Raw genomic sequence first — 14,153 nt, forward strand, 5'->3', positions numbered from 1 at the left:
AAAATTTTTTGTCTGCCAGGTGTTGAAGGGGAGTCTAATTAACTTTTCATACTGTATAACAGCATTCTTTTCTAGTTCGTATTGAAGAAGTTGTTAGTTTGTTATTGAAGGAATGTAATATGTGGCAAGTTTTGTCAATATCAGCAAGCTAAGAGTTGGCCAAATATTTTGATCCAGTGTGCATTCGTTTTGACTTCGTAGTACCAAATCCAAGGGGCTTGTAAAAGGAGAACAGACTGCATGTAGCTTCAGCATTTGCTCCGATTTGATTTGTTAGCAAGGAGCCGTCAGTAAAAATATGGAGCCATTGTTCTGGGAATCTTGTATGGATTATTTCTAAGGCTAATGATTTCATTATGTCTTTTGGAGTGTCATCTTTTTTGACATCCTTCAGTAGATCTGTATAATGTTAAAGAAATGCATAGGATGAAAGTATGCACTATAAATATCTTTCTTTACTTCTCTCTTCTAGTTATTCATAATCTAGCAGATATTGTGCCATAACTATAGGAGCTCCAGCTACTGTGTTCATATTTGACAATAATGCTATTGATTTGTAATTTCAACTAGAATTAAAGATAGGGTTTTTTTTTAAACTGCATATATATTATGTATCTTTATGGGGGGAGGGGGGAGGAACAGATTACAGATGCCAACAAGATTAGCTACATTAGAATATTGTCTTTACAAAATTGTATGACGTGTTAGATCTACCAGTGGATGAGACACTTTACAGTATATAGTATTTGAAATACCTGTTATTATTTGGTTGAGAAGCTTTTATCATCCAGTCTGCTGTCCAAAAATCTGAAAGTTAGAATTTATAAAATAGTTATATTACCGGTTGTTTTTTTATGGTTGTGAAACTTGGACTCTCACTTTGAGAGAGGAACATAGGTTAAGGATGTTTGAGAATAAGGTGCTTAGGAAAATATTTGGGGCTAAAAGGGATGAAGTTACAGGAGAATGGAGAAAGTTACACAACACAGAACTGCACGCATTGTATTCTTCACCTGACATAATTAGGAACATTAAATCCAGACGTTTGAGATGGGCAGGGCATGTAGCACTTATGGGCGAATCCAGAAATGCATATAGAGTGTTAGTTGGGAGGCCAGAGGGAAAAAGACCTTTAGGGAGGCCGAGACGTAGATGGGAAGATAATATTAAAATGGATTTGAGGGAGGTGGGATATGATGATAGAGACTGGATTAATCTTGCTCGGGATAGGGACCAATGGCGGGCTTATGTGAGGGCGGCAATGAACCTCCGGGTTCCTTAAAAGCCAGTAAGTAAGTATTTGAAGAGTCCACTGCAAGGATGTCATTTGGAACACATTTTGCAGGAGAAGTAATTGAAAGTTTGAAATGCTTAGCGCTCAAAGCTTAACTGTGATTTTCCGATCATTACTGGATAATGACTATCAGTGTTAATGCCATATAACTCTGTATGTACATTCTATATGTCTTAAGCTATGCATTGACAGTCTTGGTTCATTTTCGACAAGAAAGTGACATCCATCATTCTTACAGTGGACTCTTCATTTGTGAAGTTAATCCAGGCTACTAACATTGCAACAGCTGATGATTTACATACAAGTAGTGAGGTTTGACAGCCCCACTACATTTGGAAAAAATTTTCCAATATCAGTTAGAGTCCAGTTATAATATCATTAGCTTCTTACCAAGAGATTAGGTGTCACAGTATAATCCCCAATATATCTTGTAGCATTTTTTGCATATAAATAGCTTAGATGTAGGTTTTCTCCATCTACTTCGGTTGTATCTGTAAATGAAAAGAATTGATAAATAGTTACCTAGAGCTCTCCCTTAAGAATAAAGTAGGTTTTCTCCATTTACTTCCATTGTATCTGTTAATGAAAACGATTGATAAATAAAGAGTTACCTACAGCCCTCCCCTAAGAATAAAGTGAAGTTACAAAATATAAATCTTATCCCACTATTCCTGATTCCATTCCTTTGATTTTTTTTTCTTGTTTTACTGAAAGAACATTCATCTTTAGTCAAGAATTGAAGTGCTTGAACCCTGCATGTGATAAGAATTTTATGTACACTTCAGCTGTACTTGCATATAAGTGATAATTGAGAAAAATTCGAAATTACTTCCGAAATCTGGAATTTTACTGGGGAATTTTATGTGCTTATGTAAGAGTACTGTTTAAAAAGTAAATTGTCTCCTGTATATGTCACTCAGGTAAAGAGGTAGAGCTCCCAGTTTTCTGGAATTCAGTCATTTTTTTCGAGGAAAAGATCTGGCACTCGATTTTATGGGGAGCATAGTGCTCAGTGAAATCGGGAGTAGGAAAATCTGAACTATTTTGTAATCTGTATGCTACTAACAGGAATCACTTAGTTCCAAAAAAAAAAAAAAAATTACACTTGGAGGGGGGGTCACTAAATCATACAAAGAGAACAGTGAAAATGTCTTTGGAGGACATATTTTATTCAAAAGTAGGACAATGGATAATTAAGCCTACACAGTATTCTCGTATAACGACATGGTTTTGTAAACTTAAGTGTTACTTCTGTGTGTATTATTGCTTCTATTGGCCTACTGTATAATTAATTCTCAATATACACGAAAATAATAATACTAAACATTGTCCTGGTTAGGCCTATGAGCATTACATGCGATAAATTTAGTTTAGGGACAAAATTACCAATGGAAATAAAGTTTTTCTTTTTGTGAGTTGCTACCTCAACCTAAATAAATTAAAAAAAAAAATACTTCCCCCCCCCCCCGTAAAGGACAAGAAATAACACGTATTATGAAGAGTTAAAGCCTGGAGGACATATCCTCCAAAAGCTTGACATTTGGTCACTCTGGAAAAGAATAAAGATAATCTGAAATACAGTTCAATTATTTAATTTTTTAATATACTAATGGCGGGTATTTGACTATTCGTAATTCACCCATATGAAGACAGTTATGTAGACCAATTTACCGGAAAACTATTCCAGTTAATTATAGAATTGGCGTCATACAATGAAAAAAATCTATATTCTCTATGAAGCATTGCAGCAAGTCTCTGTTCCTATATTTGAGAATATTCGATAAATAAGTACTGTAGAAATATCCCAGTATTACCAAGTTACGAGAAGAAAAATCATATAAATACAAATAGAATAAAGACAAATCTGAAATATAGATTAACATGGTTCGTGTTAATTATAGAAATGGTGTAATACTATAAAGAATTCTCTAAAAAGCATTAACTTACAGCAAAGTATGTTTCTGTCCTGTATTTAAGAATTATACAGTAAATATTATAGAATATCCCAGTTATTACCACCAATCAAATTACGAGTAGACAAATTATTTAAATAATTAGCAACTATTCGATCAGGTATGTGTTATAATAAAATTGCCTGTTCAAATACCAGACAAGAGTAGGTTTCTCATGAATGAATCAATGTTAAAAAAAAAACCTATAGATATTTTAAGACATTTCTAAATATACCTTACATACTCCAAGTCCCAAATGTGCAATTATCCACGCCCAAGATAGTGAAAGCTCACCTACTGTATTAATTCAAAATGGCTACAAGTATTTAAATATTCGAAAAAACAGGAATTGAAGTTTTATGAAATTTTAAAATCCATAACCAATTAGAGCATTAAATATATTTAAAAGTAGTTAATTGTGTGTATATGCACAGGGTACATTCAGAAATCTCAAAATCCTTATTGAACTGGAAAGACGAATTCGAAAATCATATTTGTAATTCAGATTTCTGTTTCACGCCAATTTATGTAGCACAGGTTTTTGTTTAAATAAAACTTGATGCATATTATTCTTTTCCCCCTCTCCACAGATAAAATGTTGTATACTCATTGTATATACGTGATGAACAACGAACCATTGTAACATAATGTGCCTTAGGTTACTATTATACTAGAATATCCCAAAAATCCAGTTTGCGTACTTGTATTTTCGCATATGTGAATAATGCCCATTGTAGTTTACACTTGTTGTAAATTCACGAATTATTTCAATATAATAAAATTACAGTAAAACCTCGTTAATCCAGACTGTGGTAAGCAAGACTTTGTTTAATCCAGACAAGCAAAAAGGGGGGGAGGGACAATGAGTTTGGAAACATTAAAGAACCTTGTTTTAAGACTTACTTTTGCACATTAGAACTATAGAATTACAATATTACACCTGTAGTATTGAAAATAAAGAAAATCCATCAAGTATGCATTAAAGCAATTAAACTATACAAACAAATATTATTATTGATTACACAAACAAAGGTTTAAAGTTATCCAAATGCCGAAAATAACTTTTTCAGTATTAAACTCTTTAAATATCATCTAAAGCAGCAATGATGATAATTTCAAAATAAATTTGGTGCTAATAAAATTCCTATTTTTACTGAAGTTTATAGAATTTGAAACTTCTGCAGATTACGGCCTATGTAAAGGTAAAGTAGATATTTTTAACTATATGAAAAATTATTAATTATTCTTTAATAGAAATCATTAGTTTCTGATTTGGGACATTGGTGGGGGGGGCAATATTATTCAAAATAAAATAGTGACATAATATAATACGTAAAGTACAGTAATGTGAATATAATTTGACCCTACAATTTTTGCATGTTTTTTTATTGCAACAAATTTTTTGTAATATATTCTTTTGTTTAAATTCAAAGCACACGTTTTTCAGAGCACGAACTTATAATTAAATATTTTCCTTCCTTAATGCATTGTGTGAAGAGCACTTGTTTCAATGTACACAAGTACAGTATCATAAATCAGAATTTGTGGTTTTTATGTAATTTTTATAACAAACTGAAAATAACTGAGGACATAACAGTGAAGGTCAAGTTTGTGTTCTGTATCAGAATTTTAAATATGCAATTAATTCTGCATTTATTTGGTTAAAGGTTATGGAATCTTACACCATTGGCCGAGAGTGTTTTGGAATGGAAAAGGAGTTCATAATAGAGGTAGTTCAGAACTGCCCAAATCCTGCCTGCAGATATTACAAGAACCAATTAGAACTGTCTCAGAAATCACTTCATCTTAGTGCTCCAACATACATCTCTGAATCTGGAGGTAATATATTAATTCATGCCACTCTTACTGGTGTTATTATTATTATTATTATTATTATTATTATTATTGTTATTATTATTATTATTATTATATGAGAACTGCACGCATTGTATTCTTCATCTGACGTAATTAGGAACATTAAATCAGATGTTTTGAGATGGACAGGGCATGTAGCACATATAGGCGAATCCATAAATGCATATAGAGTGTTAGTTGGAAGGCCGGAGGGAAAAAGATCTTTGGGGAGGCTGAGACGTAGATGGGAGGATATTAAAGTGGATGTGAGGGAGGTGGGATATGATTATAGAGACTGGATTAATCTTGCTCAGGATAGGGACTCATGGCGGGCTTATGTGAGGGCGGCAATGAACCTCCGGGTTCGTCAAAAGCCAGTAAGTACGTATATGTGCTGTTCTCAGTAGAGTTAGTCACTTATTCTAAGATACTTTGCTTTTAAGGCATTTAAATTTATTATTTATTGCTGCTGAAATAATAATTTAAATTGATGTCACTGTAATTCTATAGCGGATATACTGTATCCCCATATTAATTAAACATTATTGCAGTGGTATTATTCTGTTTTGGTGTTTTACACGTCTTGCATTTTTTCTTATACAGTGAAATTATCTATTCGTGACCCAGTTTTCTGCCAAACAGTATTGGGCAGACTGATTATAAGAATGACTTATCCATGACATCAAAGGTTTATTTACAGCAGATAATGAAAATGATCTCCTTCAACATGCACACATGCCTGATTGCAAAATCCTGCAACAGAAATTTCATCTACTGCCTTTGCCTTTAGGAATAAGCTCGTGTACTGAAACTGTTTTATATGACTATAATTTAAGCAATTTTGTGGCATTTTGTGCTGACAATATAGGCTATTCAATCTCTTGGGCAAGACATTCAAGTGATTTTGTTGTGGTTCTGATCATTTACTGATCTCGTCTAGTTTCTGCTTTATTAAAATCTGACATTTCACGTTTTGCTTTTTTTCAAATAATATTCCCATGTTAAAATTTTCACAAGCATTCGAACAATTTCTTACTTGGAACATTAACAACACGAAATTCACCTCGGAACAGCCTTATTGTTCTACCAAATGACTTTATTTCACAAATGTATCATACAGAAACACTTGTTGCTGTATAAATACTCTATCATACATTGCATTTCGATATCCTCATTACAGTGTTATTTTTATACCATAAATGCTTATTGGTCTCGCGCCGTGGCGTCGTCGTCTAAGGCATCTTGTCTAGGACTCGCTTTATGCAGAATGCACACTGGTTCGATTTCTCATGGGGGAAGATTTTTTCCTCATGAAATTTCGGCCAGTGTATGGGACTGGTGCCCACCCAGCATCGAGATGCACTTGGAGAGTTACGATAGGTAGCGAAATCTGGTTTGCGAAAGCCAGCTATAACGGCTGGGAGGATCATCATGCTAACCACACGATACCTCCATCCTGGTTGGATGATAGTCCACCTCTGCTTCGGCATGTGGGTGTGAGGCCAGCAGCGGCTGGTCGGTCTAGGCCTTTCATGGGCTGTAGCGCCACGGATTATTATTATAAATGCTTATTGATTTATTGTATTTTATCACTCATAGAAATTATATTTCTGATACACAAACAGGAAGAAAAGGTATGAAAATGGGATCGCAGATGTATGGGAATGCAGGTTCCACCCAGTTGGGTGTAGCACCTGATGCTAGTGGAATGCTAAGAGGAGGGGCTTACCCAAGCGGAGGACCTACAGGTGAATTCAACGTGCCACTCCCCCACTCGCAGCAGGGGTTGCCTATGCACCATCACAGTGCAAGTGGTGCTGGTACAGGAGCAGTCGACTTGACAGGCCTAACTCCTGACAAACCACCGTCTTCAGTGACCAATCCCAACCGAGGGCAGCAGATGCAGGACAAGTCAGGACGAGCGATTGGCGAGCCTGCACACAAACAGCAGAAGCAGCAGCATTATGAACAACCTGCTTCTGCTCCCCCCACTGACCACAAACTTACAGATTTCCTACGTTCAAATCTTGAGAATCTCGAGGGACTATCAAGTGCAAATAAGGTAATTATATTCTTAACTTAAATGCAGGCATTTAATTTAAATACAAAATACAGTTCATAATATCATATAATCATCTTCATTGTCATTCTCATCATCATCACCATTGCTGCTGCCACCACTATTATAACGTTCACCACCATCACCACAGATTAGACCTTTGAATCTTGTTCCTGTTTCACTTTCATAGCTGACTTTTCTGTCTGCATCATGGTTGATCTTTCACAGTTTCATTCTCCTCCACTTCCTCCTCCCTAATAATCAACTTCATCTCAATCATCATCCCCCTCCTCTTCATCGTCATCGTCATCATCATCATCTTTACTACCTTCACCATCATCATCACAATAATTTTCATAATCTTTTTCATCATCATCTTCTTCCTGTTGTTGTTGTTTTTCTTCTTCTTCTTCTTCCTCCTTCTCTTCTTCTCATCTTGATCTTTATCTTCGTCTTCATCATCATCATTATCACTGCATCATCATCATCATCAGTCTGCTATTTACGTTTTAGAAATCTTTCCAAGGATCTTTTACCACTTCATTTACAATTCAAGTAATATCTTAAGTAAACATGTTCTGGGCGTGAAAAAGACATGTCAAGTGAGTTTGTATTGATTTATGTGGATTGGTTCTTTTTCTTATTTTTGCATAATATCCATATAGCAAACTTCCATGTGAGCAGGTTAATAGAAACCTAAAATGCGAGGTAACTTTAGGAAGTATCCAACCATTTAATAATTGAAAAAAAGTAGTTGCTTAGGTCAGTGGTACTATAGTCCCTTTCAACGTACTTTCCTTGGAACCTCATATTTCAAAACAATCTGCAAAATCTTCTTTTGAGATTGTCTTCAGCTGCCTTGTTGTGTTCTTAATCTCAGCCAGAGTCTACAGTCTTCTCCCTTTTAAGGGGATCTGGTACGCCCTATCTCGGCTATGTTAAAATCATTATTTTTCATGCAGCTTTTCTCAGAAACAGCTAGTAGTAGGCACTTGATTTTTTTACACGTTATTGTTACGTATACTGACCTGAATTTAACACAGCCAATTGAAGGAAAAGTGCATAGTACATTAAATATATTTTTTTTGTACCGGTCCAAATTTTAACTACAATTTTCAATATATATCAGTACATAATTATTTTCATAATTTAGATTTATTGAAAATCTCACGTTAAATTAGGGACAGGGCTTGTGGCAACGTGCTGTGAAAATTTCAAAGTCCTATGTGTAATAGAAGCTGAAAAAAACTGCATTTTGTAAGAAAAAAACCAAACTTACAGAAAAACGTTCAGATAATCCAAAATATTAAAATTTTATTTTCATTCAAAATATTAAACCTTTTTTGTCATATATATTGTATACTGTAATAGTTTCATATATTGAATACTGTAATAGAGAAAAAAATAAGTTGCAGTTATTGCAAAATGCTCCCTGTGGCTGTACAGACATAACCCGTCCTAATCCAGAGCCTATGCCGTTTCATGGTATCAGTCCCATCTCGACCGTAGTCCACTCCAGGGGCGGCTAGTCATGTTCACCGATCAAACCCGATCAATACATATGATCAAAATATAGTGAAATAACAGCTATAGAAAATATTTTTTTGCCACAAAACTAATTTAAATTAAATAAAGCCTGCTCATTATTCGTGTGATTACACCATCATATTATTTATATTAGCCATTAAAGTGCAAAATAAAATTTTGAGTCTGAAGTGATCATTCCAAAGATAACTATAAAACTAAACTTTGTATTCGTTTCTTCCCATGTTTAATAAATTACTCCTAATAATATAAATACTAAACACAAACAATATCCAGTAAAATTTCAGAGTTATCCCTACAAAACCTGCTTCAAAACATATGATCAAAATTCAAAACAAATAAAGAAGAACAAAACAAATAAAGAGGAACTGTTAAAACTACTTGGAATGTGAAAACTCACATGTACCATATATCATTCAAAAGAGGAAATTTCAAAGAACACGAATCTACGAGAAACCAAAAATTGAAAAATTCAACATTTTCAGCTGTCCGGAGTGCCTTAAGGGTGATTATAGCTTTGGGAAAAGCCAGATGTCGCAGGGACTCAAATTTGAGGTACATAGAGACTGACACAGACCTGGTGATGTTATGTTTTGCACAAAAAGAATAGGTCTGGATCTTTTAGGCTAATATATGAAGAGTCCTCATTTGTCCCTGTTGTTCCAGATCTCATGATCCATTATTCCTACCCTTTTTTCCATGACTTTATATTTTGATCTGTCCATCGTGATCTTGATTTTCCATATATTTACTCCTTTCATTTAATGATTATTCAAGAATACGAAAATTACCCTTTTTATAAATCTTTAACAGCAATTTAAGAAAATATTACAACATAATCAGAAAACGAAACTGATGGCGTTTTGGAAAAACTTCATACATCATCCTAAATATAACTATCTGTTGATCATTTCTAAAAATTTTGTCATTTAGCTTATGGTGTTTAATTGTGATGAGTACATTCATAATGATAATGCTTCAAGAAAGAACGAAGGGAAGTATAAAGAAATTTGTTAATATTGTGGAGTTATCAGTGGTATTATATACATAGAAACGAGACTTAGATTCCAAAGAAAGAATACATAGACAAATTAAATTTGGTGAAAGAAAATAAAAAGAAGTTCAAGTTTTGTTAATAAATATAATGGGAAATTAATATATTATAAAATATCTAAACGTATTTTCACGGTGTGATAAATATTCGACTCTACACAAAAATGGCAAAAGTGCTTAAAACTAAGTAAGTAATGGCAAGTTATTCTAGAAAATGTGGAAATGTTGATTTACAGGATAATGGATATATAAAACAAGTAGGGAAGAATATGACGAATTCAAAACAAAATAATCTTGAATGAATAAATGGAATGATTTAGGATTTACATATATATCACAATACTATACAATTTAGAATGCAGACTTTAATAGTTTGAAATTCGTTTTCATTCATTTATTCCTTTCCTAGGACCTTCTTGCCCTGCATAATGGTGCCTGGGCCAACAGTGACAATGACAAGAGAATGCCTCCAACCTCTGAAGGTGAGAAAAGAATCAAATTTCATGATTGTTAGTGTAAAAATATCGAAGTTATGTTTTTGGAAGTTTAGTAAAGTTTAAAGGTTTGAAGATTGAGTTGCAGAATGGGGTATTCGTAATAATGTTATTTTGAATTTACGTGAAATGTAAAGGAATCTTTAATGGAAATTGTTTTGTTTTATGAGAATGTAGCTACATTCTTTACTATTTTGTAATTACATAAAAAGCAATGAAATCAACAGATACTGTGAATGTTAAATACGTTTCGTGGTATTAAATTTAAAGTGATTGTAGCATAATAAAGAATGTTGAAAGCCAAAGAACTTGCGTAATTAATTGATTCAGTATTTTGTTTTCATCTACAGTAATTTGATCAAAACGTATTTGGGGGGGGGGGATTTGTATGTGTTTTTTTTATTTTTTATTATTAACTGCATGCCCCATTACATACTAATACTACATGCTTTGTAATTTCAATACATCAGCATGCAGTACCTAACATATTTACAATATACCAGGAATTTAAAAAATATGAATTTCTGAATATTCTACTGAATATACATTTTTTCTGATATTTTGACAATTTTAAAATTTGTCGTTTTATAATAATAATAATGGCTAGTGTTTCAACTTATTTACTACCTACCTATGACTATAATAACCCACCCACTAAAGTTACAATACTCTCTATAGATGAAATTATATTTACTATTTGGAATTATTAAAGGGTAATTTTGAAATAGAAATTATTTCTTTTCTTGTAGTTATAGCTGCTCTATGAGTACCTCAATATTAACTTAAGTTACATTAGTGGACTGACAACAATTTGATGGCCATAAATACTGATAAAACAACGTTTGAAATATTTAGCTTGAAGAAAAAAATCCCAAAACTAAATCTACAGTTCAAGAAAACAAACCTGAGACAAACATATGAAACGAAATATTTAGGGACAATTTTTGATTCAAAATTATCTTGGAAAAATCATATTGAAGCAGTAGTAAACAAATCAACAAAAAGACTTCCAATTTTAAAGAGATTAGCTGGAGCCAAGTGGGGTAGTAATCGGCAGACTTTGAACATCACGTACAAAACATTCATCAAGCCAATACTTCTCTACAATGCGGAGGTATTAATTACAGCAAATAATTTCAACCTGAATCGACTAGAAGTATGCCAAAATCAGGCCCTGCGACTAATAACTGGTGCAGCAAAATCACCCCAATCACGGCAATGCAAGCCCTAACCCAGAACCCTCCAATATATCTCACTCTAGAGGAGCAGGCACTAACACATCATGAAAAAAATGCTACAGTTAACAACAAAATGGGAAAAAAGACTGTTACAACCAACCAAGTTGAAAACACAAACAAGTTGCCTGTCCAAAGTCACGGAAATAAATACAGAAGTGAAGCTCCTAAATCTAAAGAAAACATTTTAAGCAGAGAAAACCCTCTAACCTATTAACATTCAACTAGATTTAGAAGAACCAGTTACAAAATCTGAAACTTCCAAACCTGTATTAAAAGCGCTGGCATTAGAAGCTGTGAACAATAGATACCCACCAGAAGAATGGTTACATATCTACACAGATGGGTCTACTATTGATAACAACTCAGGATCAGGAATTACGTGTGCGTTATTCTCATTTTATCAACCAGCAGGATATCATACAACAAATTTTGATGCGGAAATAATGGCTATTCATATCTCACTCCAACACCTACTATACAGAATAGATAAATTTCAAAATGCTGTCATTCTCTCTGATTCTAAAGCAGCATTATATGCAATAAATTCATATAAAATGATGTCAATCCAAATTAAAGAATGTCACAAAATGATCCAACAACTTCAAAAACTACAGAAAAGAATTCAATTGCAATGGATACCTGCACATTGCGGAATTGCTGGAAATGAAACTGCTTTCTTGCCAAAAAAGGATCCAATTTAATTCAGAATACAAATACAAGCCTACCTTTTACATCCATCAAAAGATTAATTAAAAATAAATATAAAATCAAGCAAAACCAAGCACTATGTACCAAAGCCAAAGATAAAAAATGGAGTATTTTAATAAAAAAAACAGAAATTATTCCAGAAATCCCACGTAAATCTGCAGTAGCAAAATTCAGACTGCTTACAGAACACGATTATTTGGCCAAACACTTGAATAAAATAGGAATTTACACAAATCCAAATTGCCCTCTATGCAACAAAGAAGAAGAAATGACTGAAGATCATCTCATAACCTGTGAAGTTCTACCTGATGAATCCACCACAGAGAAATATTGGAGAGCAAGAATGCTAATGGCTTTGTTGCCAAAGCCCGGCATTAGATAACAACAACATTTTTAATTTATACAAATATTACTTAAATTGAAATCTGTCTTAATGTTGAAATATTATTTACTTTAATCCTAGCCTACATATTGCAATATATGTTGCATAAATTAGAGTCTATGTGGTGTGTGTATGTGTGTGTGTTGTTTTTTTTTTTTTTTTTTTTTTTTGTAATACAGTCATGACCAGTAATTAGTCTGAACCTGGCCACGTTTATAAATAAAGTCATAACACAACTAAAGCAAAACTTGTTGCGCGCGCCGAGAATGCAGGCGCACTATTCCCGATGATCATGCCATGTCTTGGCAGGGAACAGATCCTGTAAAACCCGAGCATCCCCATCTAACCTCATTGTATAACATAAGTCAGTACTAGTAAACCTCCTTTTAAGGAAAGCCTCTATTTCAGGAAAAAAAGTAATACCTCAGAGATTCGATAAAAAGGCTTTTACTGTATCATCAAAATCTAGGTCTTGTTCTTAAATATGGCAACATAAAGCGTCACTTATCACTATTAGGATAGGTTATGTTAAATATACGACACTAACATAATTCTGTTTCTTTTGTTAGTTGGCCAAGAAAAAATTGTTCGAGCATTTGCTGAGATCATGAAGAATATGTCTCGTATGAAGACCTGCGTCCGCCCAGCAATGTGCAAGCCATACGGAAAACAGTCAGAAGCACTGCAGAAGAGTATGTATTTGTATTTATATTCTGTCTCCTGTGTACAAGTATATATTTCTACACATGCATGTGGAAAACTTGATACTTGTATTGCTAATAAATAAATGCACTCCACTTACTTTACCAAATGAGATATCTTGGCTTCTTGCTTTGCAATCATGATGTGTTATAATTGCGTAACACATAATAGTACACATTTTGACAGGAAACAACTTTAAAGATATCAAGACAACTGCTTTACAGATTCAAATCTTGCAGTAAGGCAGATATAGTAAATCTGGAATAGAACTGTTGTTTGATCTGTCACTGAAAGAAGCAGAGAGAAAGAAGCATCAGTACCTACACAACAAAAAGTGACAGAGGATTCATAGAATCCTTATAATTGCATGAAACATTTATGCTGTTCGTAATTGTTATTGTGAGCATGAATGACAGTGTAAGGATGTTTGGGATTAAAAAAAATCTGATATTTCTGTCTTTATACTCTTCCCATTTAAATTTAACTAGGCGGAACTTTCTCATTAATTACTTCATAATTGCTTCCTCATTCCATGAGCCCTAGTTTCGAGACGACAATTCAATTGATAGTCGAAACAATTGACATATCAATATGACGCAGAGCCGTCTTCAGTTACAAGCCGGAGCATTCGTACATTTGGCAATGCTGCGCGGAGGCAAAATAGAACACGATGTTTTAAATCAGTATTGACAATTTGACAGAATAGTGTTTTGGTTTCGTTGTCACTGTACATTTTCGATATTAATTTATACAAAGATAAGTGGATGTAATCGAGATTCAAAATATTGATCTCTGTAATTTATTACGGAATCCAAAATGGTGTTTTGTTTGAGTTTCAGAATACTGCGTAAGTACTTTTATACAAAGACTTC

At 33.6% G+C, this 14,153-nt stretch overlaps 1 protein-coding gene across 3 annotated transcripts in view; it reads left to right on the forward strand.

Moving 5' to 3' along the window:
• The window catches only part of LOC138713263 (uncharacterized), a 46,119-nt gene that overhangs the window by 2,275 nt on the left and 29,691 nt on the right, over window positions 1-14,153 (forward strand). For all 3 annotated transcript variants that reach the window (XM_069845219.1, XM_069845216.1, XM_069845218.1), the window contains exons 4-7: window positions 4,914-5,085; window positions 6,726-7,162; window positions 10,167-10,239; window positions 13,149-13,271. In XM_069845219.1, coding sequence (XP_069701320.1) covers window positions 4,914-5,085; window positions 6,726-7,162; window positions 10,167-10,239; window positions 13,149-13,271 — 805 coding nt within the window. The remainder of the gene's footprint in view (window positions 1-4,913; window positions 5,086-6,725; window positions 7,163-10,166; window positions 10,240-13,148; window positions 13,272-14,153) is intronic.

Source organism: Periplaneta americana, chromosome 14 (assembly GCF_040183065.1).
Source record: "Periplaneta americana isolate PAMFEO1 chromosome 14, P.americana_PAMFEO1_priV1, whole genome shotgun sequence".
Taxonomy (NCBI): Eukaryota; Metazoa; Arthropoda; class Insecta; order Blattodea; family Blattidae; genus Periplaneta; species Periplaneta americana.